General features: G+C 41.5%; 1 protein-coding gene across 1 annotated transcript in view; it reads right to left on the bottom strand.

Annotated features, from left to right (window-relative positions):
• Positions 1–999: 999 nt before the first annotated feature.
• The window catches only part of GLT1D1 (glycosyltransferase 1 domain containing 1), a 122,046-nt gene continuing 99,620 nt past the window's right edge, over positions 1,000–23,425 (bottom strand). Inside the window, exons 10-12 of the mRNA XM_030219059.1 lie at positions 20,489–20,609; positions 13,782–13,880; positions 1,000–4,503 (exon numbers count right to left, since the gene is read on the bottom strand). Of these exons, the coding sequence (XP_030074919.1) occupies positions 4,357–4,503; positions 13,782–13,880; positions 20,489–20,609 (367 nt within the window). The 3' untranslated portion in view covers positions 1,000–4,356. The remainder of the gene's footprint in view (positions 4,504–13,781; positions 13,881–20,488; positions 20,610–23,425) is intronic.

Here is a 23,425-nt window from a genome sequence, read left to right as displayed (position 1 = left end):
GACAGGGTATCGAGAAGTATGCTGTGATCGACAGTGTCAAAAGCAGCGGAAAGATCAAAAAAATGAGGATGGAATATTGACCTCTGGATTTAGCCAGTAATAGGTCATTGGAGACTTTAGTAAGCGCAGTTTCGGTTGAGTGGAGAGGGCGAAAACCAGATTGTAGTGGGTCAAGAATAGCATGTGAGGAGAGAAAATCAAGGCAGCGGCGGTGAACAGCACGCTCAAGTAATTTGGAGAGAAAAGGAAGAAGGGAGATGGGTCGGTAATTAGAGGGACAAGTAGGGTCGAGTGAAGGCTTCTTAAGGAGAGGTGTGACCACAGCATGTTCAGGTACTTATTTTGTACCAGGGGCAAGGGAGGGTTAAGTGACTTGCCCAGAGTCACAAGCAGCTGCAGAGGGAATTGAACTCAGTTCCCCAGGATCAAAGTCCACTGCACTAACCACTAGCCTACTCCTCCACTAGCAACATTCCATGTACAATCTCAAATAGTAGCAACAGAATCTCAATAGTAGCAACATTCCATCTAGAATCTGCAATAGTAGCAACATTCCATGTAGAATCTCAAATAGGGAAAGGGAAATGGGACTTGATATACCACCTTTCTGAGGTTTTTACAACTACATTCAAAGCAGTTTACATATATTCAGGTACTTATTTTGTACCAGGGGCAATGGCGGGTTAAGTGACTTGCCCAGACTCACAAGGAGCCGCAGTGGGAATCGAACTCAGTTCCTGAGGATCAAAGTCCACTGCACTAACCACTAGGCTACTCCTCCTCCTTCTTGAAGATGTGTTGCTTGCAAATAGATCTCATACATATTCATTATGGACAGAAACCAGATGAGCTAGGGCGCTCAGAGGAGTTAACAATGACTTAAAAAATGTATGGGGACCTGTGATGTACACACTTAAAATTAGTATGGAAAAGGGGATCATAAAGATTCAGAAATGTGCAGTGTTCCTAGATGAATAGTAGCAACTGTAAAAAGTCATATCATGTACATTAAATTTTATTTAATGTGATTCTTTTAAAAACATTGACAGTCAAAAATCCCTTAAATAAAAGCAATCAAAATGAGTTTCAGCAGCTCTTCCTGACATACTGACCCTATGAAAGAAAGTGGCTCAGTAATCTTGCTATCTGGTCACACAGATCGGGCTAGAGCATCACAATCCCTCTAACCTTTAGCAGCAGGTAAAGTCGAAAATTTACATATTTCATGTGTTTGCTCCCATGGCAACTGAATCAACCTAGTGAGACAATATAGTTTTATGAAAGGAAAATTCAAAGTCAGACTACAATGTTTCTTGTGATAGGCTGGACTGCATTGCAGAATATGAATCCTCAACTTTTTTGGAGAAGGGAGGAAGTGCTGACACACAGGTAGGTATAGCTTCAGTCAATCAATCATACACAATCCTGACAGAAGCTCCAATACACTGTGAAGCTGAAATGGGGAAAGAGTGAGCAGCTCCAGAAACAACGTGTTATGAATTTATGAGACAATATACAGAGCTGGATTACCCCAGCAGTCCAATAAACCGCATTAGATCCAATTAACAAGTATATTAAATCCAACAAATTAAGTTAATCATAGCCCATGCCAACTGAGAGCAAGAGGGTAAATCTGTAACTGAGTGCCCATAATTAGATGCACAGAAATTGCCTGGTAGGAGCCTATTCTAAAAAGGAACATAGGCACATAAATTCCTTTATAGAATATTTGCATAACAGGATAGGAAAATGCATAGGGACTTATGTGCAAACACTTATATCAGCCTTAGAGCTGGTGTAAGTGTTCATGCCTAAATTCCAGGAATACATATGGCGCTTATAAAATTCTATAAGCTATCCCCTGAATTCTATAAAAGTCGCTAAAAACTACATATGCAAATTTGAGCGCATGACCAATTTAATTCAATAACAAGCCAATGAGCGCCAATAATTGAGATCTTAGCAAGCAATTATTGGTGCTACATGGATTTAATTAAAATTTACGTGCCTAAATTTAGGCACAGGATCTGCACGTAAAATTTACATGTGGGTCCAAAAAAGGTGATGCAGCCATGGGAGGATCAGGGGCATTAATCCAGTTAGTGGGTCCTGCAAGACATAAGCACAGTTAGCTCTCAGCATGGCCTAATTAATTGTATGATTTACTTTCAACTCATCAGATAAGCAGGGAGCCATTTTACCAGCCTATGGTGACTGCCCTACTGAGACTAATTCTCCTTAAAGAACTTACCCACAAAAAAAGCAAGTACAAAGATCTATGAGCTTGAATGCATGGCAAGTTTGAAAGAGACAGTATGTGGGCAATTCTATAACTGGGCACCTCCAATTAGGTGCCCAAAGGCATGAAGTAGGAATCTATTCTATTAAGGCGCCTAGATTTTATGGCAGAATAATAGTGTAACCAACTATTGATGTGTCTAACTTGGACTCATCTTAAACACAAGGGGTGTAGTAGATACTACTAAACCAACAAAATATAACTCCACCAATTCAGTGTACAAGATTCTTCTATCATCACCTTATAATGTTCTTGAAAAGAAGGAAAAATGAGCTGCAGAAGTAGATAGAGGTGTGATTCAATCACTGTCTTTAAAAAAAAAAAACCTCCAAAATTTTAATTCAAATACTTCAGATTTTTAAATTTTTTTGGATAATAAAGAAATCGGACAATCACAAAGTTTCTGATGAATAACGAGAAGTGAAGTTGCTTTGCACCATGTAACTTAAGTAACAATTTTTATTCTACCTGGTTGTTGGTAGAAAATTAAATTGGGAATTAAAGTTTTTGAATTTTTGTCTATCCAGCAACTGTTATTAGGAGGATTTTCTCAACCAATGATGACTTGTCTGACCAATCACACATGTAGGAGGCTATAAGCTCCAGTATTGACGATTACGGTCTTAATGAGGTAGTTTCCTCCTAAGTTTTGAGAAATAAGACATTTTGCCCTGTATCTCCCATCTCAAAAAGGGGTGTGGCCATGGGCATTTTGGAGATGTTCCAAAACGTTGTGAACGGAATTATAGAATACTGCTTAATCACGCCTAACTTGGGCACTGGCATTTACACGAGATTTCAGTATAAGTCCAGTATCCAAAAGTTAGGTGTGGGATCCGCGCTAAGCGTTATTCTATATCAGGTGTACGCTCTTTACAGAATAGGGCTTAGCGCTGAATTTTTTTGGCGCCTAAGTTTCAACACTGTTTATTGAATTCCTTCCAATGTAGGTTAAGTGGGTATCTAGAGTGGAGTTGGGGAGGAGCCAGTAGTTTTCCAGGTGCCGATGATATTCAGTACTGGCACCTGCATAGCTAACCAAATTTAGCACAGCTTTTGCGCAAACTCCATGCAAGAGGTCATGGCAGCCATTTTAATGATGTAGTTGCTAGGGGCAGGAACGAGTAGGGGTTCGCTCCTGCCCCATCACCCCACCCCACCCCCATCACCCCCACCCCCGAACTACTAGAGCAGAGGTAGGCTTAGGGGGCCTATCGCAACCAGAAGGGTGGGAGGGGAGGCAGGAATGAGTGGGGTTCACACCTGCCCCCATCACCCCCTCTGCACCACTAGAGATCAGAGGTATGCTTAGGGGGTGGAAAGGAGGTCTTGATATTGCAGGCTGGGGGAAGGGGATCAGAAGGAGGGGGCTATTTCGGGGGCTGAGAGTGGATTCGGAAAGGACAAAGGACCATACTGAGGTTTATGCAGGTACCAGCCAATATTCAGCTAACATTAGCCAGGACCTAAATAAGCTCTGGTGGCCAATGCCGGTGCAATTTCTACCAGATTTTCAATGCTGGTGCCCAGACATGGCTCGGCATTGAAGATCTAGGGCTAATTTTGCCAGTGATGATCACCATTTAAAAAAATACACTGACCATTACTGGCTGAGTATCAGCCAAGTAATTCCTAAAATATTATACCTGGTATAGGAACCTAAGCACTGAATAAACTCATTCACATGTGGCTAGAGTATCGGGGAAGCCCGGGTTCAACTCCGGCTTCTGCTACAGACGCTCCTAGTGCTCTTGCCCAAGTTACTTCACCTTCCGTTGCTTCAGGTTCAAAATATTGATTGTAAGTCAACTGATGCAGACAAAATTCCTACTGTATTTGATCATAACTCACCTTGAGCTCGGATTTACAAAGGCGAGTAATGAAATCTAAAAACCAAATCGTAAAAGAAAATAGAAATTCAAAGGAAACCAAAATGTGGAACCTACTCCAGCAATGTGATGTCACCCAATGAATGTCAGCCTGTTATCCCAGCGAACGAAAACTAGTATCCCAATTTTTTAAATGCCTGTTATCAAAGAAAGACAATGTCTGGGGATTCACTGGAGCTTCAGGATCAGAGTCCGATAAGTTTCTCTTTCTCTTTCCCAGCTGTGCCAGTTCTTCACATACTCTTTGGCTTTTGACACAAGTGTCTTTCTCAATTCAAAATCGCTCATCAACCTTTTGGACAGCAAGACAAATTCCTGAAGGAAAAGGTTAAAGAAAATAATCAGTCACTGGTATCCCTTCTAACTTGTATACAAACATAACACAAAAGGGTACAGTGCTATTTTAATTAAGGTATGCTAAGACAGAGGCTTAGAGCGTCCTAACGTGGGACCTTCCTGTGCACTATCACCATTTCTACAGCATCACTAAAATAGCCCTTTTTCTAAAAAACTTTTCAGGCCATGCACTAATGTAAGTATTATCCTATGGCAACTGAAAATCATTAATGGTGAGCAGTTACTGCCTCCTTATTTAGGAGATGATAAGGCTCCTGCATTATGAACATGTTAATCAGTTAACAAACACTAATGTCAGCTCGCTAGCTGGTTAACGTGTCCATGCCGAACCGCTGCATTAACACATCCTGTGGAAAGCCTTTTTCGGCATGCTAAGCCTGTGTTAGGGCTTAGCACACCTTAGTAAAAAGGCTCCACTGTGATTTGGCTTTCAAGAAGACCTTAAGAAATGTTATGCTGGGTCAAGACTGATGATCTGATGAGCCAACATCCTGTCACAGTCAACACAGCTTTAGGATGGAACATATAGATAGGTTTGGAATACGAAATCATGAAAAACTCCAATCCACTATAGAACTTACTACAGGGGACGACCAAAGTTCACGGGGGCGTGTCAGAGGTGTAGTGAAAGCGGGACTTGGGCATGCCTAACACATGGGCGTCCTCGACCCATAATGGAAAAAAAAAGGCATCCCTGATGAGCACTTGGATGACTTTACCTGGTCCTGTTTTTCTTATGACCAAGGCACAAAAAGGTGCCCAAACTGACCAGATGACCACCGGAGAGAATCAGGGCTCACCTCCCCTTACTCCCCCAGTGGTCACTAACCCCCTCCCACCCTCAAAAAAACATCTTTAAAAATCTTTTGTGCCAGCCTCAAATGTCATACTCAAGTCCATCACAGTAGTATGCAAGATTTGCTTAGCCCCCCAAATCCCTCCAAAACCCATTTGCCACAACTCTACACCATTACCATAGCCCTAAGTGGTGAAGGGGGGCACCTATGTGTGGGTACAGTGGGTTTTGGGTTTTTTTGGAGGGCTCTACATTAACCACCACAAGTGTAACAGGTAGGGGGGGATGGGCCTGGGTCCACCTGCCTGAAGTGCACTGTACCCACTAAAAACTGCTCCAGGGACCTGCATACTGCTGTCAAGGAGCTGGGTATGACATTTCAGGCTGGCATACAGGCTGGCAAAAAAAGTTTTTAGTTTTGTTTTTTGGTTGGGAGAGGGTTGGTGACCACTGGGGGAGTAAAGGGAGGTGATCCCCACTTCTCTCCTGTGGTCATCTGGTCAGTTGGGGCACTTTTTCCAGACTAGGTCCTAAAAATAAATGGACCAAGTCCGGCTTGCGAAATACTCGTTCGAACTGGCCTCTTTTTTTCCATTATTAGCCAAAACCGGCCATCTCATACCCATGCCCCCGCCCCTTGTCCCGCCTTCGCTACCCTACCAACACGCCCCCTTGAAGGTTGGCTGGCGCCATGACGAAACAGCAGTTGAAGCCGGCCAAAATCCGCTTTCGATAATACCGGATTTGGCCGGGATCAAGAGATCGCCGGTGATCTCCCGATTTGTGTCGGAAGATCGCTGGTGATCCCTTTCGAAAATAAGCCTGCAAGTCTAGGGGCGACCATCTCTAAGGATGACCTGAATTTCAGGATTTGGCCGTCCCTGACCGTATTATCGAAACAAATGATGGGCGTCCATCGGGATGTTTTGCGAGGACATCCTCAGCAAAACTTGGGCGTCCCCTTCGATTATGCCCTTCTTTGTGGTTCAAAACATTATCCTGAAGTATGTTTTCTGGTAGATTTTTATTTTTAGTGGTTCTAGATTTCATATCCTTTCCTAAACATAGTTTGTGCGGATGCTTATTTATATGGAAGTCTGGAATGTAGCCATATAAGTCATATAGGCAGGATTCAAAACATAATTAATACAATTCTGAATATTTCATATTGCTCACCATTAATCAAAACTACTCCCCTGGGTGAACCCCTGAAGAACTCTGCTGAAAGACACCACCAGTGAATCGCCTAATGAGGCAGAAAAGGTGTGTGAGGAACATACACTTCTAGAAATGATGGATGCCTTGACTGGTTATTAAGTACCAAATTGAACTGATTCTCAGGATTAAGGCCAGCTAGTATTAGGCAATATTTGATCTGGACTCAAATGGTTTACATCCAATTGCTAATGAGACACCTGAATAAATATCATACAGATATGGAAGTAAGTCAGGAGACAATCTTTCACAGAATGTGGAAAATCAGCATGATAGAATTTCTTTGCTGTGTCCCTCGGAAAGGATGTGAGAAGTTTATTTATTTATTCATTGTCGCAACTCATGTACTGCTCTTACAATGCATGGCAAGTCTAGCTTGCTCTGTGAGCATGAAAAGACCAGCAGCCACTTTTGCAAGGGTGAAGTAGGCTAATCCTGTTTTGGATAAATGACTCTTTAGACACATCTCCTGCTGGGCAATGTAGATCAAAGATGGCCAAGGCCACCTAGTAAGCCAAAAAGTCTCCAACGTTTAGTCCACAGATTGCAGTAAAGAACAAAACAGCCCATCTTAAAGTTGAAGGCTGGAGAATAAGAACATTCCCTTATCGCAAAAGATAAGTGCTAAAAAAAACTTTGAAAGAGGAAAAAAAGTGAAAATAACATTTAGATTGGAGAGGTTTTTTGAGACTCGTGAGGATGCTCGCCAGGTAGTTTACATAAAGAAAACTCATTTTCAAAAGTAAACACTGAGCAGCATGATACCCGCCACAAAATATGTAGTTGCGTTATCGAGCGTCTGAAGTCTTTTTCCTCTCTTTAATTATATGTTTAACTATATTTGGAGTTAGATAAGAGAAGATTGAAACAAACTGTGAATGGTTAACAGAAATTTACCAATATTTCAACATTTCTTTCAGAAGTACTGAATTGTTGTATAAATCTCTTCAAAAAGTGCAATGAAAACATCCTTTTGTTGGCAATGTGACATGACACATATTCTTATGAATGGAAGTTTCTCTTCTTTGTGGAGAAGAACCTATTTTTGGTTGATCCTTTGTTTCACAAGAGTCTATATATCTCAGGATAGCAGCTGTTCATTGTACATATGTATTGTATCCAGATGCATGAATACCATTCAATAGCAAAAGAGAGCTTTATGCTGGTTCTTTTCTGCATAATTGTTTTCTCAATTAGCCAACTGGCTTTAACTGCTCTTTTAATGAGAGATGGTATAATTTCCTTCTCTTACGGGAGAGCTCTGGCCAAGACTAAAATGTATTTTCTAAGAGCAGCATTCATTGGTCAAGAAGCAAGTAGGAAACATCCCTCAAAGCAAAACTTTCATAAATCTTAAGTAAACTGAGAATCAAGCTAAGAGACCAAAAACCAGGAAAATACATGAATCTCAGGAGACAGAAGAAATTGTCTTCCAGTGAAATCCACTACCTACAATATCTCTGCAGATGGTGCGTCATATTTTGAAGGATCAATTTTCTAAAAGGATTCTCCAGGGGATCAAAGGGAGTTTACTGGCAGAGAAGACCCCTTTGAAAATGTCTTTCCTCCCTGCTCCCACAGTTCTGCTCCAGAAAGTATGCCCAGAACAGTGGCAGACTGATCACTGGGACATTAGGGCACTGACTGAGGACCCGCAGCAGTAGGGGGCCCACTCTCCCCTAGCCTCCATTTAATCACTTTTGAAAGGTGGTTAGGGGCCTATGACATTTACTGCCTGGGGGGCCCAGACCACTGTCAGCCTACCCCTGGCCCAGAGAATTGAATTTAATTCCCACAGTGCGCTCCCTAGTGGGGTATTTGAACTGCAAATTCTATGGGTATATATTTACACCCATAATCTCCACCAAAACATCAGCTTTTACAAAGAACACACAAGCGTACAGAGCTCCATAGGAAGCGAGAGAGCCCTGTTCGTTGTCAAAGGCAAATGGAGGCTTACTTTAGGTATTCCAGTCATCACCAAAACACTTATTTATTAGGATTTATTTACCGCCTTTTGAAGGAATTCACTCAAGGCGGTGTACAGCAAGAATAAGTCAAACATAAACAATAGACAATTACAGCCATAAAAAATATTCAAATAACAATACAAAGTATAGTATAATATAGTATATTAGTGTCAACACAATGCATAATAGATTGTTTTAATAGACAGCGTAGGCTATTAATACATATTTTTAACAAGCAATAGACCTAACACACCTTGACTTAATCAATATTAATTATGAACTATGTAGAAATTTGGAAGTACTTGGGCCAGAAAGGGGATGGGATTTGACATACTGCCTTTTCTGTGGTTACAATCAAAGTGGTTTACTTATTATATACAGGTACTTATTTACTAATCCCTTCTCTCTACGGCAAATTAGAGTCTTTTCTATCACATTGCTGGTGTCACAATGAATTGGTTCTCCCTCCCCTTCACAGTGCCTCCTTCATCTGTTGTACCCGTATTATCACCCTTCAACTCTACTGTAAAACCCTCAGGGTAGGGTAACTTCCGTAAAAATCTATTTTTATATACTTATAACAGTTGAATGATTTCCTGAAAGCAAGCTGAAGATTCAAGATGTCACTTCCTACTGAATGCTGTAATTGGTGTTCTCTCCATGCTGATGATTTAGGGCTGGCTTATCGCTTTGCACCATTAGAAGATAATATCTTGATGCTTCCGACACAAGTGCTTAGCTAACAGAAAGTAAATAACATTCTCCATTTCTTGTCCTTCTTGCTTCAAAATCAATTTCTCCCTTGGAAGTGGCACAGATCTGAGTGTGTGTAAATCCATGCATTAAATGAATTCTACAAGAGGTCTTTGAAGAAGAGGTTCGAAAAGAGAAAATTAATTTAGAAGCAAACTAACCTGTTGTAAGTGAGGTCAACACAGAAAATAGCTTCACATGTTTCCAGGAACATAAACGCTGAAGCGTAATCAGACTTTACAGGGATGCATTTGCTTTAACGATCTGATAAGTCACACCTCTATGACCACTTATGAAGAACAATTCAATGCTGAAGCCCGGACATGGCCCGGCTGTTTTGGGTTTTTTTTTAAACATTTTTTAACTTAATGCCCAGTTTGTATGATGTGTAGGCTGGTTGAAGCCTACAATCATGATATACTGATCTGCAGCAAGTCACTTTATCGATCTACTCCTTCATTCAAACAGAAGCAGCTGCGATGATTTTATTTATTTATTTGTTACTTTTGTACCCCACAATTTCCCACTCATAGCAGGTTCAATGCGGCTTACATAGTAGTAGAATTACAAAGTATAATGCAGAGAAAAACAAGCTACGCTTAGCAGAGTAATGGGTATGTGTGGATAGGTAATAATACAAGGGAGAGTGGGAAGAGGAGTAGGAGGAGGTGCTAGTTTTAGGCTAAGTTGAGATAGTCAGGGATAGGGTGAGGATAAGCATAGGGAAAAATTGGAGGAGGCATGGTCTGAGTCATAGCCGTTGTCACAGGAACAGGTGATGAATAGGTGGGTTCTTAGGGTTAGGTCGTGGCGTTTGGATAAGCTTCCTTGAATAGATGGGTTTTCAGCGATTTTCTGAAGGGTAGGTAGTTTTTAATAGAACAAATGGATCTGGGTAGGGCGTTCCAGAGTTGACTGCCTTTGAAGAAGAAGCTGGAATCATATGAGGATTTATATTTGAGTCCTTTGCAGTTGAAGTAATTTCGAGAGGATTCCGACGTGTTTCTGGTGGGTAGGTCGATCAAGTTGGTCATGTAGTTCGGAGATTCTCCGTGGATGATCTTATGAATCTTATGATTTCCTAGTTTGTTTGTTTTTTCCTGTCTACAAGGTGTCAGAGGGTCCAATAAAACTTGTGAAGTGCCATATTTGTACTTTGCTGAGCTGCAGTAGTTGATGTCAGCAAAGACTCAGTTACTCCTTTCTTGAATCAGTACAGTTGGCTTAAGTGATGCAATAATTAATGATTTACATTCTTCTATTCTCTTCCAAACCTTCTGGATAATAATCAAACTTCCATGGACCTCAGAAACATTGCTGAGCTCCTGCAATAGCTGCTAAGTTTGCAATACCATTAGGTTCTGGCTAAGAACACAAAGACCATGTGAAGAAAGACTGGCTGTTCCCTAGGATATGAATAGTATAGGAAAGATGATAGACAGAACAGAGGAGGTGATCTGGATACTCCTCGTGGGGCTCACAGTTCCTACAGATACTTTCTACCCAGAGGGTAGGAAGATCATTATCAAAGGGAAACTCCTTCCTGTGCTTTCCTTTGAAAATAGCACTGGCACACACACAATGCAGGTTATGAATTCTGCACCTTTATGGGAGCAGGAGTAAAGAACACTTGGAGACTTGCAAATGAAACCTCGGCAAATACTTTCATTCCTGACCTCACTCCACCCACCATTTCATGCATGTAATTACAAAACTTTTATCCTTATGTGGGGTGGGGGGTTGAAGGAAGGGTTATAATCAAATCACATTTTTATATGGCTTAAGCTATATAAATGTATTGGATTATTGCAGTGGTGTAGCCAAAAGTGAATTCTTTGGGGGGGGGGGGGGGGGGGGTAGCCCAAGGTTAGTATGAGTAGGCAAAACACAGAACTGATGTTGACGTGCCCTTAACTTCTCTTCTCATTGGTCTGTGCTGCTGCCACTGACAAGGGGGGACTGACTTCAAAGGTAGTGGGGTCACAGCCCTGGATCATTGCAACCCCTTCCCCCCAGGTTCCAGCATATAAAATATTATTTGTGGATCTCTTAGTAGCATAGCTGGTCTCAAGATAACAGGAAGGCATATCACATGATATTCTAATAGGTCATTATAAAAAAGAATAAATTATAAAAAGACAATGGGGTTACACAAACAGAACGAGACTATCCAGCAATTAGCAGAAAAAAGGGAATTCACATTATGGCTGCATTTGAATAAAATGTTTATACAGCAAAAGAGTATTTCTCTGGAAAAAATCTTTGCACCATCGATAACTGTTTAATTAACAATCAGCAGAGTCTAATGAAAATCAAGATATTAGGTTTTTAAGAGGTGAACTTAACAGCATACACTAAGCAAAAGTATACCATAAAACAGGTAAACAAGGGTAGTTCTATTCAGGGCTTTTTTTTAAGGGGGTGTTCAGGAGTACTGAGTACCAGAACCTTTTCCATAGCCTTCTAAAATTGACCACAGTCCCCAAGTAAGTACTTTAAAAAAAGTACTCACAAAACAGCAGATACACCTGTGGGAAAGAAGTGTCACTGCTCCTTGGAGTATCTGCTCTTTTGTGATTTACTTTTTTTTTTAATGTGCTTTAAATTCTAGTGTTTTAGCCTGCTTTGGCAAGTTTTTTTTTTTTTTAAGTTCTTTGGGTTGTGTTTCAACTTTTAGACTGTTCTGGATTGAATTCAGCTTTTAGGGGAAAGTTTTGTTTTATCCCCTTTTAGGTATGTGTTCTTTTTGGGTCTTTTGGACTGGCTCACTATTATGAACACAACACTGCTGCCCTGCTTTAGCACTGCTTGCTATAATGACAAGAACAACTAACGAATCGGGTGTATTTTGCAAAGCAGTTAGGGGTTCTTTTACCAAGCTGTGGGAAAAAGGGCCCTGCGCTAGCGACGGGGGCCGTTTTTTCCGCAGCCGGAAAAAGCCCCCCATATATGGCCACATGGTGAGATAACCCTTACCATGTTGCCATGCGGCAGGGAGCCCTTACCGCCACCCACTGAGGTGGCAATAAGGGCTCCCGCGCTAACCCGGCGGTAACCAGGTGGTGCGTGGCAATGCCTGATTACCGCGCAAGCCATTTCTGGGGGTTTTCTTTTTCCCCACAGAAATGACTTGCGCTCGGGGCAGGACTACTGCCAGTGGCATGTTGGGCTGGCGGTAGTCCCAGAAGAGCGCGTGGTAAGCCTGCGTTGGGCTTACCGCCGCTCTGTAAAAGAGACCCTTAGAATTTCAAAGTTACATATTAACCTATGAAACTTTGTAAGTCTAAGTGCTTTGAAAAATGAGCCCCCAAAGTGTCACAAATTTCTTGCACACTTTTGGAAGCTCCTTTTTTATGCTTGTTCTTAAGTATATATTACGTTTTTATTTTTTCCAATTTGAATTTAGTACTTATAGTTGTCTATTATACTTTCAATTGTTTTTAATGCATGTGATCAGCAGTATTTGAATGTGTTATATTTGCTTTTACATATTTATATGATTTATATTTTCTGAAATTTATGTTGTTATTTGTATCGCAGTTCTAACCCTTGATGCAGACTTAGGGTGAAACATGGCCACGTCGGGTGTCTGTATTAAATAAATTGCATACTCCTACACCGATTGGTCTGCTTTGTGCTGTGTTACTTTAATAGTGCATGTTAAAATGACATAATAAAAAAAATGATGGGATGGGGAAGAACACAAAATGATATAACTAGTATTGTTGATATTTTACATTTGGAATTGATACAACAGTGTGTTCCTAGTGTGGTCTTACCTAGTACCATTTTACAATGAATAATTAGATATGCTAGGTACAAACTGCTAGATACTGGCATGCCTCTGCGGCACTGGCCACCATTCAACAAATGCCAATACCCCACATTCTGGAATCTCATGTTGCAATTAAATAATTTTGCTATAATGTGATAATCACATAAATATAACTGTGCCAGGGCAGAACCTTTTATAACCAATCATGAAGCAGGAATACTTCCAGCTATTCAAGAAAGCCCACTCTTTCATTGGTAGATGGGAGTCTGCCATTTTACCAAACCCTCATAGAAGCCATCACAATTACAGTGAGATTCTTGCATCTTTCTCAACTTTGTATCTGAATTAAACTTCAGTAGAAGAAGAGCCAGAAATGCAGACTAAGGAAACGAAATAATTTACCCAGGAAGTATTGTGGCAGATTAAGTGAGCCATGTAATATAGTAGCATTACGAATGATGGCAAATAAAAACCAAAATTGTCAGATGGACTAGTCTACTCAGTTGATATTCATGTACTTTGGTCAGATATACATATGAATTCTCACATGCCACCCAACACCAACCCCCTCTTCCCATATTTTATCGGTCCTCTCAGTCCTTTCCCTTCCAGCGGTCATCTGCTACCATCCTCTGTTTTTACATTTCCTTTCTCAAGTTTTTCATAGGTAGGTAGAGAAGCTGATACAGTAAATACAATTTCAGGTTTGGTTTACTTATATTTTTACCTCTGGGTCTGAAAACAACATCCCTGTATCTTCATGTTTTACCACTGCTGCATTCCCAGGAATGTTCCTTGCCAGCACAGGCACCCCCAAATCCATTGCCTATAGAATATAAAAAAAACACCATGTGAAATTGTCAGCTTGACTTACTTAGTACATGCTTGTCATTTCCCTGGCACTGTCTGAAGGTCTGACCGCTTCATTACCTCTACAGCATAAATGTAGGTGAGACTCTTTCAATTGAAAGGAAGCTTTGGAATGAGGCGGCATAGAATGAAGGTGAAAAGGGACAGACACAGGAGTAACCAGACGAAATAGTTCTTCACGGAAAGGGTGGTGAATTCCACCTCCTCCACAGTGGAGGAGGTGGAACCAAAAACTGTACCTGAATTCAAGCAAGCTAGGGACATGTACACAAGGTTTCTATGGGAAAGGAAGGGATAAGTAGATGGTATGGATGGGCAGAATGGATAGGCCATATGATCTTTATCTTCCTACATTTTTTATGTTTCAATTTAAAAAACAATTGAATTTTGCTCAACTTTCTTGGGCTGGTTCCTATTGCATTTCTGAACCAGCCTTAGTGCTGGTTCAGAAACTGGTTTATACTGAGGTACACACTAAATGTCAGAGATAGTGTTTCAAAATGTATAGCAATCTGGTGGTGTAACACATTTTGGAGAGAGGATGGAGTCAGTCCAGAGAGTGGCCACTAAAACGGTCAGTAGTCTTCGTCAAAGTGTATGGAGCAGACTTAAAGACCTCAATATGTATACTTTGGAAACATGCTCCTACACCAGCGCAGGCCACTTTTAGGCGTGCCTTAGTAAAAAGGCCCCTAACTTGTTAGTCTGACACACACGCATGGAATGGCACCCGTAAGACATGTTCATCTACTCTTACCCTAGCTGAGTTAATATTTAATCACCTCTCTAACCTCATGTGCAACTTTCTTTAAATTAGTCCCCTTATTTTCTAACTCTTTTTACTCTCCTACCTATGTGTTACATCTTTGCTTATACCCTACACTGTCTACTAAAATGTTTTATTACGTAATGTGTTGATATTGTAACGTAGCATACTACGCCATACTGTATTTTTACTGCTGTAATTTTCTATTGCTTATGTTTCACTTATTCTTGCTGTATACCGTCTTGAGTGAATTCCTTCAAAAAGGTGGTAAATAAATCCTAATCAATAAATAACCGATCACCAGTTTGAATATCAGCCGGTGCCTATTTAACTTTCGGTTCAGGGCCATACTCGGATATTCAATGCCAGGAGCCACACATGCCCTGGCACTGAATATCCAGGGTTAGTCAGCCCGCGGCTAGAAACAGTTTACTAGCCACTTACTGCCGCAGACTCAATATCAGCCCCTAAATATTTGCACATGCCTGCCAGTATAAAAGCACCTTCAGTTGCTCTACAAATGAAACAATCATGCTGGATGAAAGCATTTTAACCAGCTCTTCACTAAGTTTTCTTGTGGACTCATACACTGCCTGCTGTTAAAGAAAACCGAGTTATTTTTATTTTATTTATTTAGATTTTGCTCACACCTTTTTCAGTAGTAGCTCAAGGTGAGTTACATTTAGGTACACTGGATATTTCTCTGTCCCAGGAGGGCCCACAATCTAAGTTTGTATTTGAGGCAATGGAGGGTTAAGCGACTTGCCCAAGATCACAAGGAGCAGCAACGGGATTTGAACCGGCCACCTCTGGATTGCAAGACAGGTGCTCTAACCACTAGGCCACTCCTCCACTCTGTTCTTTAGTATGCAAAAAGCTGCTGAACAGGGAGGCTAACTGGTTAACTTTAGCTGTGATTGAATATCCAGATAAACTGCAATAGGTAAAGTTAATCAGCTAAACTATGGCTGATTGTGTGGTTTGATCTAATCGACAAGAAACAGAAGAACAAAGTCCCTCGCAAAACACAAATCTAGCAAACGCAGAGAAGATGACACCAAAAAAAGATGAAGCTAGATGATGTGTAAATCATGCAAGATATTTTATTGAAACATCCGAAGACTCGACACGAATTGTGTTTCGACTACAACGGCCTGCTTCAGGAGTCTTCCAAATGGATGTCCCTTAACACTCTATTCCTCAAATACAGCATGAGAAACCAACGCACCTTGAAAAATGCAAATGCTGTCTCACAGATACGATTCGTGTCAAGTCTTTGGATGTTTGGTCTACACATCATCTAGCTTCATCCTTTTAGTGTCAACTTCGCTGTGTTTGCGTGGTTTGATCTAAGGCAGCCATTTCAGCAATTAAGTCCGTTAACCCCATCCCCGGCATGATCTGGCCCAGGCCCCATTTTTACCAGCTAAATTGAGGGTCCTGTTTACTAACGCGCGTTAGCATTTTTAACGCGCCTACAATTAGTGCACATTAACCATGTAGGTGCCTATAGGGATATTGTAGGTGCATACACAGTTAACACGCATATATGGTTAACGCGCCTATAACATGGCTTAGTAAACAGGTGTTTGTATGGATAGATTGTAGCTAAACAGGGTAGGGGCTGATGGTGGGCTTTTTAACCAGTTAAAAGCCAATTTTAGTCACATAAATCTTTTGAATATTAACCTTCTATAAGGTTGTCTTCAGAAAGAATTGTTTCTCATTCCTCTGAGGAAAAACTATTGAACAGGGCCCTAAATCTAAGAAGCTTTTTTGAAGGGAATTTCATTACATATTTTTTTAACCTTACAAACACATGTTATTACCCAGGTCAGCACAGGATAACAAAATGCTGAAAAAATGGCCCTGAAAGTCAGTGTAGGAAATGCTCCATTAATTTAACAACAGGGTACTGTTTCCATAGGGTGACAAATGGGGAGAAGTAGCCATCATTTACAGTGCTTTTTGGAAAAAAATGGTTTCTATGCTGACCTTCAGCCAATGAACTTGATGCCTAGGGCAAAAGCGCTTTATTACAGAAAAGAGGTCATTCAGTACTGATGGCCTATAACTCAGAGGCAGTGATCATCTTACACTAAAAAAAAAGAAGCAAAGACAATTAAAGAAAAGGCTTCTCTCCACTGAGGTCCCCACTGCCTATTTTATTATCATGACATCATAAGAGCCCTGTGCTATTTCTCTCTCTAGCAGAGGGCAGTTGTTTGCCACAAGTGCTAGTATCAGTTAAGTCTATCTCAAATATTCTGTTTTTCCAACTCTGCCATAGTTTCCTAGGAAAGAAAGCTTTCCAGATTTTCCACCATTCAGATACCCTCTGTACAGACTAGAATAGATATTCCACTGCTATCATCTAAATTAGGGTTTCCCAAAGCTGTCTGCAGTCATGCAGAATTTCAGGATATCAGACATGGTTATATATGGGATCAACTTGCCCTTGTGACATGTGGTATATAGGTCAGACTGTGAAAAAAATCAAACATGGTTTGGCACAACATCTTACCAATATCAGGTTATCCAAAACAAGATACGCCGTTAGTGGAACACTGGTTGTCTAAGAATCATACTATTTCTGAGCTACATTTTGTAGCTCTGATACAATTTGAAAAAGCTGATGTTGGCAATATACTGCAAAGAATCTATCTATATATATAAAAGGCAACCCCAACGTTCTGAAGCCTCCACGGAAGTTGAGGCGCCCGAGATATCTGGTGTGCCCTGGAGTGTCTGCTATAACACTCGAGGCCCGAAACGCCACAGGCACGGCCACGGAGGCGCAGCAAACAAAAAAAAACCAAAACCCTACCCACACACAGCGACGCCAACACCGAACAAGGCAAGTAGCTCGGAGGGAGGGGGCCCCTTGCTAGCGCCCGTTTAATTGCCCTCAGAAACGGGCATTTATTCCTAGTGATGAATAAAGAGCAAAGAATGATTTATGAATGGGGAACAGTGATACCATCGGGGCTCAATAAGGAAGTAGAGTGGGCTGGGTTGTGAGTCCTAGCCACTGATTGGCTACATATGGTTCCCCCTAGATATATTAAAGGAGCGCATGCGCTGGCATTTTATTAAGCAGCGCGCCATTTCTCCAAGACCCCTGTGAGAGGTCGATCCTGTGCAAGCAGCTGGTTAAAAGATAAAAAGGTATGAGAGTTAAGATCATTGAGAATATATTGAAATGTAGCATGAGGATGTATTGATATTATAGTTAGGTATTGTATCTATTTTATCACAGTTAAACCCCTGAGGATGCCATCTGGTGAAACGAATTGCAAGCATAGGGTTTGATGAACATCAAAATGATTGGTGCGGGCTACTATTTTTAGTCCACCACAGATGAAATAGATGGAAGCCAATAAGTTGTGCTGAGGCTATTGGAAAGGAAGAAACTACCCAAGGAAGCAGTGTGATACTAGAGGATAAAGAACTTTGGTAGAAATACGAGTGGCAAGAACAATTCGCCATTTGTGAAGCCTGGAGAACACTTTTTTCTACTACTTATTTTTACGGCTTTACTGTTATGTATAAATAACGCTGAAAAGTGAGGCTATTCTAATGACAAATGAGGCTTTAATAGTCTTAAAAGGATTATTATACAAACAGGTTGTACATTTACGGGATTAGTGAAATCCCAGTATCATGTGATTACCTTGGTGTTAAAGTATACTTATACGAATCGTAAAAAGTGAGGTAATAAGTGATGTGTGAAAGTGAGTGAATGAGGTTACAAGAATACCATGAGAAAATATTAACATTTAAAATTAATATATTTGTTAGAAAAATAAAATGCAATAAAATTGAAACGCAGTCACCTGATTGAAGAGTAATGAATATGCATGGGATAAATCTGCTTACAAGGAAGGTAGAGCAAGTAGAGTTATTCCATGCATATTTACTGTGGATACCCTGAAAATCCAAGTGGCTGCGGGGACAGGTTTGATAAGCAAATGTACATGTAGTTATTTGTAAATGCAATTGCTGAATGGATTAACTCTGCAAAGAATGGAGTCAAATCACTTTTGTGTGCACACAGGAAGAAGTTTTTGGTAGTAATTTTCAAATTGTGTTTTCAGACAGATAAACGAGTGTTTATTTATTTTAGTTATTTGGATTTATTAACCGCCTTTATAAAAAGATTCAAGTAAAATCTTTTGAACACGTCCTGCGAAACAAGCAATGGCCCTGTTCTTCTAGCCATATTGGTCAGGGGGTATGCAGAATCCTTTGTTGGCTGTGAATTTTTTTTTTTTTATTGCAACAACAAAAAGAAAAAATGGAAAAATGTAATACATGAGCTTTTGAGACCACTTGTTTTTAGGCATGCCCCAGATCTTTTGACTATTCTTATGCTGCAATGGTGAAAGACAGTACAAGATGTATTATGTTCCCTACTTCTTCCTGTAGCTGCTGCCAGCTCTACTACAACACACAATCGTTTCTATTTGCTCTTTCACATGACATAACAATTTACACGATACACATTTTTGAGAATTCTTTTCCTCTGTCTGGAGCCCCTTTCCCCTAAAAACCAAAATTTAAATTTCAGACAAAGTAGAGATAAACATTAAGGGGTAAGTTCATTATAAGTTGTTAAAAGTTAGTTGCCAAAAAACTGGACACTAATATTTTATAACAGCAGTGTTGCATGCCAAACCTGTTCTAGAATACCAGCGTTAAGACTGAAGTTCTGCGACAAACTTCAGGCATAACCACTTATGCTATGATGGTTATTTAGAAGCATCCATTTGTCTAAATGGCAGCCTTTAAATGTCTGGAATGGCAAAGACGTTGGTCATTCAGGCGTATGGAAGCTCACTATGTCTAAATGGCAAGGGGTCATGGGAAGAGAAGGGAGAAGCAGGGCTGCTGAGAGAGGGGGCAGGGGGGACAAAATTCCCTGGGCCTCCAAGGGGGGGCCCGGTGCAGCAGTCTCACCCGCCCTCCGTTGGCGACCGTCTGCCACCGGGCCGGGCCCCCTGAATTGAAATCACAGCACCTCTCACCTCCGTGTGAAAGCGCTGCAGGCAGCAGGGCAGCAGATTGCCTCCCTTTGGGCCTCCTTCCCTCCCTGTGTCCCGCCCTCATCTGACGTAACTTCCGCGAGGGCAGGACACAAGGAGGGAAGGAGGCCCAAAAGGAGGCGATCTGCTGCCCTGCTGCGCTTTAACACGGAGGTGAGAGGCGCTGTGATTTCAATGCAAGGGGCCCAGCCCGGTGGCGGATGTAGGGGGGCAGGTTGAGGGGGGGGGGGGGAGCGGTGACTCTAGACACCAGGGAATTTTTTTTTAAGTCAGGGGGTTTTGGGGGGGTGCCACTATTATTTTTATTATTGGAGGAGAGGGACAATGCAGAAGTAAGCCGGAAGCTTGCTTCCCCCAACCCCACCCCAATATCACCTTAGCTGTCAGTGCTGCTTTTTTTTTTTAACATGACAGTCATTTGCATACTCATCGAATACTGCATCCCACGGGCAATGTTTTGTGCAAAGTTCATGGTAGAATCAGTGGTTCTAACACGTGGTGTTCTGCATCAACCTCAGAATCTTGAAAGTTACACACAGTCTCTGCCGCTTTTTACACCAGGTCTGTATCCTTTGGGAGGTAGGGCCTCTAGAACTGAACGCAACACATGAGAACCAGCTAGAAAGCAAAGCTGGCGATCCAAGGTTGCTTTTTAGTTCTAGGTAAGCGCTTAGGTACAGATTCCACACTGGTGTTATAACTATTTTCATATTCTAACTGGGTAACCTGCAGCATTCCAGTTTCCCCAATTACCTCTAAAAGTGCTGCTGACATTCCCTCTGAAATGGAGCTGTTGATCACAGCACAGCAGTACTGCACAACAGCATAAAGATCTTCCCGAGGTATCTCCTGTATCAGCCGGACTCCTTTGATCCTAAAAACGACAAGTGACAGCATGTGATTAAGGTGCCTCACAAAGAAAATGATTACACTTTGCCTTTCCTGTCAACTTCAAGCCTGTGAAAGAATCTCCCGCATACAAGAGCACTGTTAAAATAGAACAAGCTTGCAAAATGCCCAGGGTCTTCTACAAAGATGCCCACCAGCTATCCTATTTTGGGCGGTCTAATGGCCACTGCAGTGCCGGTGCTTGGAAAAGGATCGGGGAGAAAGACCTATCTTAGTTTCTCTGCACAGACCCGTTCACTTCCTGTGCAGTCTCATAAAGAGGAGGCCATTTTTCAAAAGCCACTTCCCTAGGTGGAGGAATAGCCTAACGGTTATTGCAGCAGGCTTGGATCCTGGTGAACTGGGTTTGGTTCCCATTGCAGCGCCTTGTGACTCTGGGTAAGTCACTTCAGGGGCCCTTTTACTAAGGCGCGTCAATCTGGAACTACTGCTCGGCTACTGCGAGCCCTGGGTGGTAATTCCATTTTTTACACGCGTCTGAAAATATTTTTTATTCTACCGCGTGGCGCTAACCAGGCGGTAATCGGCAGTGTGTGCGCACTGATGATTACCGCCCAGTTCACCATGTGAGACGTTACTGCTAAGTCAATGGGTGGCGGTAAGGTCTCAGGCCCAAAATAGACGTGCGCCGCACATCCATTTTCAGCCCCCAAAAAAGGCCTTTTTTGCAGGTGCACTGAAAAATGGACCCACACATGTCCAATACATGCGCCTACAACAGCACAGGCCATTTTTCGGTGTACCTTAGTAAAAGGACCCCTCGACCCTCTACGCCCCAGGTACAAAATAAGTACCAGTATATAGGCTGGATGGACCGTACAGGTCTTTATCTGCAGTCATTTACTATGTTAGTATGTAAACTGCTTTGATTTTAACCACAGAAAGGCGGAATATCAAGTCCCATCCACTTTCCACATCTGAATATTTACTGCCCTTTCCCTGGGTACAAGTACATGCAGGAATGAACAACATGGGCCCATTTTTTAATGCAATTTTGAAATACAACCAAGAAAACACTTTTACAGAAAAATATTCAATGATTGGAAAATAAAATGAAAAAATAATACAGTAAAAGAATGAAATACCCCAAATTATTGATATACTCAAGTCCACAATATTAAGATCTGAAATTATAAAGTGGAGGATTAAGGTAAAATCAGCAGAACCCTATTAAATTCCATTTACATTAGATGGAGATCTTACACCAAGTTATTTAGTAGCTAGAAAGATGAAAGATGAGACTGAAAGATGCTGCGAACCGCTATGTAGATAATGATGAAGAAAAAGCAAATTTGCTAAATAAATACTTTTGTTCTGTTTTCACAGAAGAAAATCCTGGAGAAGGACCGCGATTGACTGGCAAAAGCATAAATGAGAATGGAGTGGATAGAGCACCATTCACGGAAGAGAGTGTGTATGAATAACTTGAAAATCTAAAGATAGACAAAGCCATGGGACCGGATGGGATCCACCCCAGGATATTGAGGGAGCTCAGAGAGGTTCTGGCGGGTCCTCTTAAAGATTTGTTTAATAAATCCTTGGAGACGGGAGAGGTTCCGTGGGACTGGAGAACGGCAGACGTAGTCCCTCTTCACAAAAGTGGTGATAGGGAAGAAGCTGGAAACTACAGGCCAGTAAGCCTCACTTTGGTTATTGGAAAAGTAATGGAAGCGATGCTGAAGGAAAGGATAGTGAATTTCCTGGAAGACAATAAGTTGCAAGATCCGAGACAACATGGTTTTACCAAAGGTAAATCGTGCCAAACGAATCTCATTGAATTCTTTTACTGGGTGACCGGAGAATTGAATCAGGGACATGCTATAGACGTAATCTACTTAGATTTCAGCAAAGCTTTTGACACGGTTCCCCACAGGAGGCTCTTGAATAAACTTGACAGGCTGAAGATAGGACCAGACGTGGTGAACTGGATTAGGAACTGGTTGACGGACATACACCAGAGGGTAGTGGTTAATGGAATTCACTCGGAGGGAAAGGTGAGTAGTGGAGTGCCTCAGGGATCGCTGCTGGAGCCAATTCTGTTCAATATATTTGTGAGTGACATTGCTGAAGGGTTAGAAGGTAAAGTTTGCCTTTTTGCGGATGATACTAAGATTTGTAACAGAGTGGACACCCGGGAGGGAGTGGAAAACATGAAAAAGGATCTGAGGAAGCTAGAAGAATGGTCTAAGGTTTGGCAATTAAAATTCAAGGCGAAGAAATGCAAAGTGATGCACTTAGGGAGTAGAAATCCACAGGAGAAGTATGTGTTAGGCGGGAAGAGGGATCTTGGGGTGATAGTATCTGAAGATCTGAAGGCGACAAAACAGTGTAACAAGGCGGTGGCTGTAGCTAGAAGGTTGCTAGGCTGTATAGAGAGAGGTGTGACCAGCAGAAGAAAAGAGATTTTAATGCCCCTGTATAAGTTGTTGTTGAGGCCCCACCTGGAGTATTGTGTTCAGTTTTAGAGGCCGTATCTTGCTAAGGATGTAAAAAGAATTGAAGTGGTGCAAAGAAAAGCTACGAGAACGGTATGGGATTTGCGTTACAAGACATATGAGGAGAGACTTGCGGACCTGAACATGTATACCCTGGAGGAAAGGAGAAACAGGGGTGATATGATACAGACGTTCAAATATTTGAAAGGTATTAATCCACAAATGAACCTTTTCCGGAGATGGGAAGGTGGTAGACCTAGAGGACATGAAATGAGATTGAAGGGGGACCGACTCAAGAAAAATGTCAGGAAATATTTTTTCACAGAGAGAGAGTGGTGGATACTTG

This window comes from Microcaecilia unicolor, chromosome 11, assembly GCF_901765095.1.
Source record: "Microcaecilia unicolor chromosome 11, aMicUni1.1, whole genome shotgun sequence".
Classification (NCBI taxonomy): Eukaryota; Metazoa; Chordata; class Amphibia; order Gymnophiona; family Siphonopidae; genus Microcaecilia; species Microcaecilia unicolor.
This window is presented reverse-complemented; position numbering and strand designations above follow the sequence as displayed.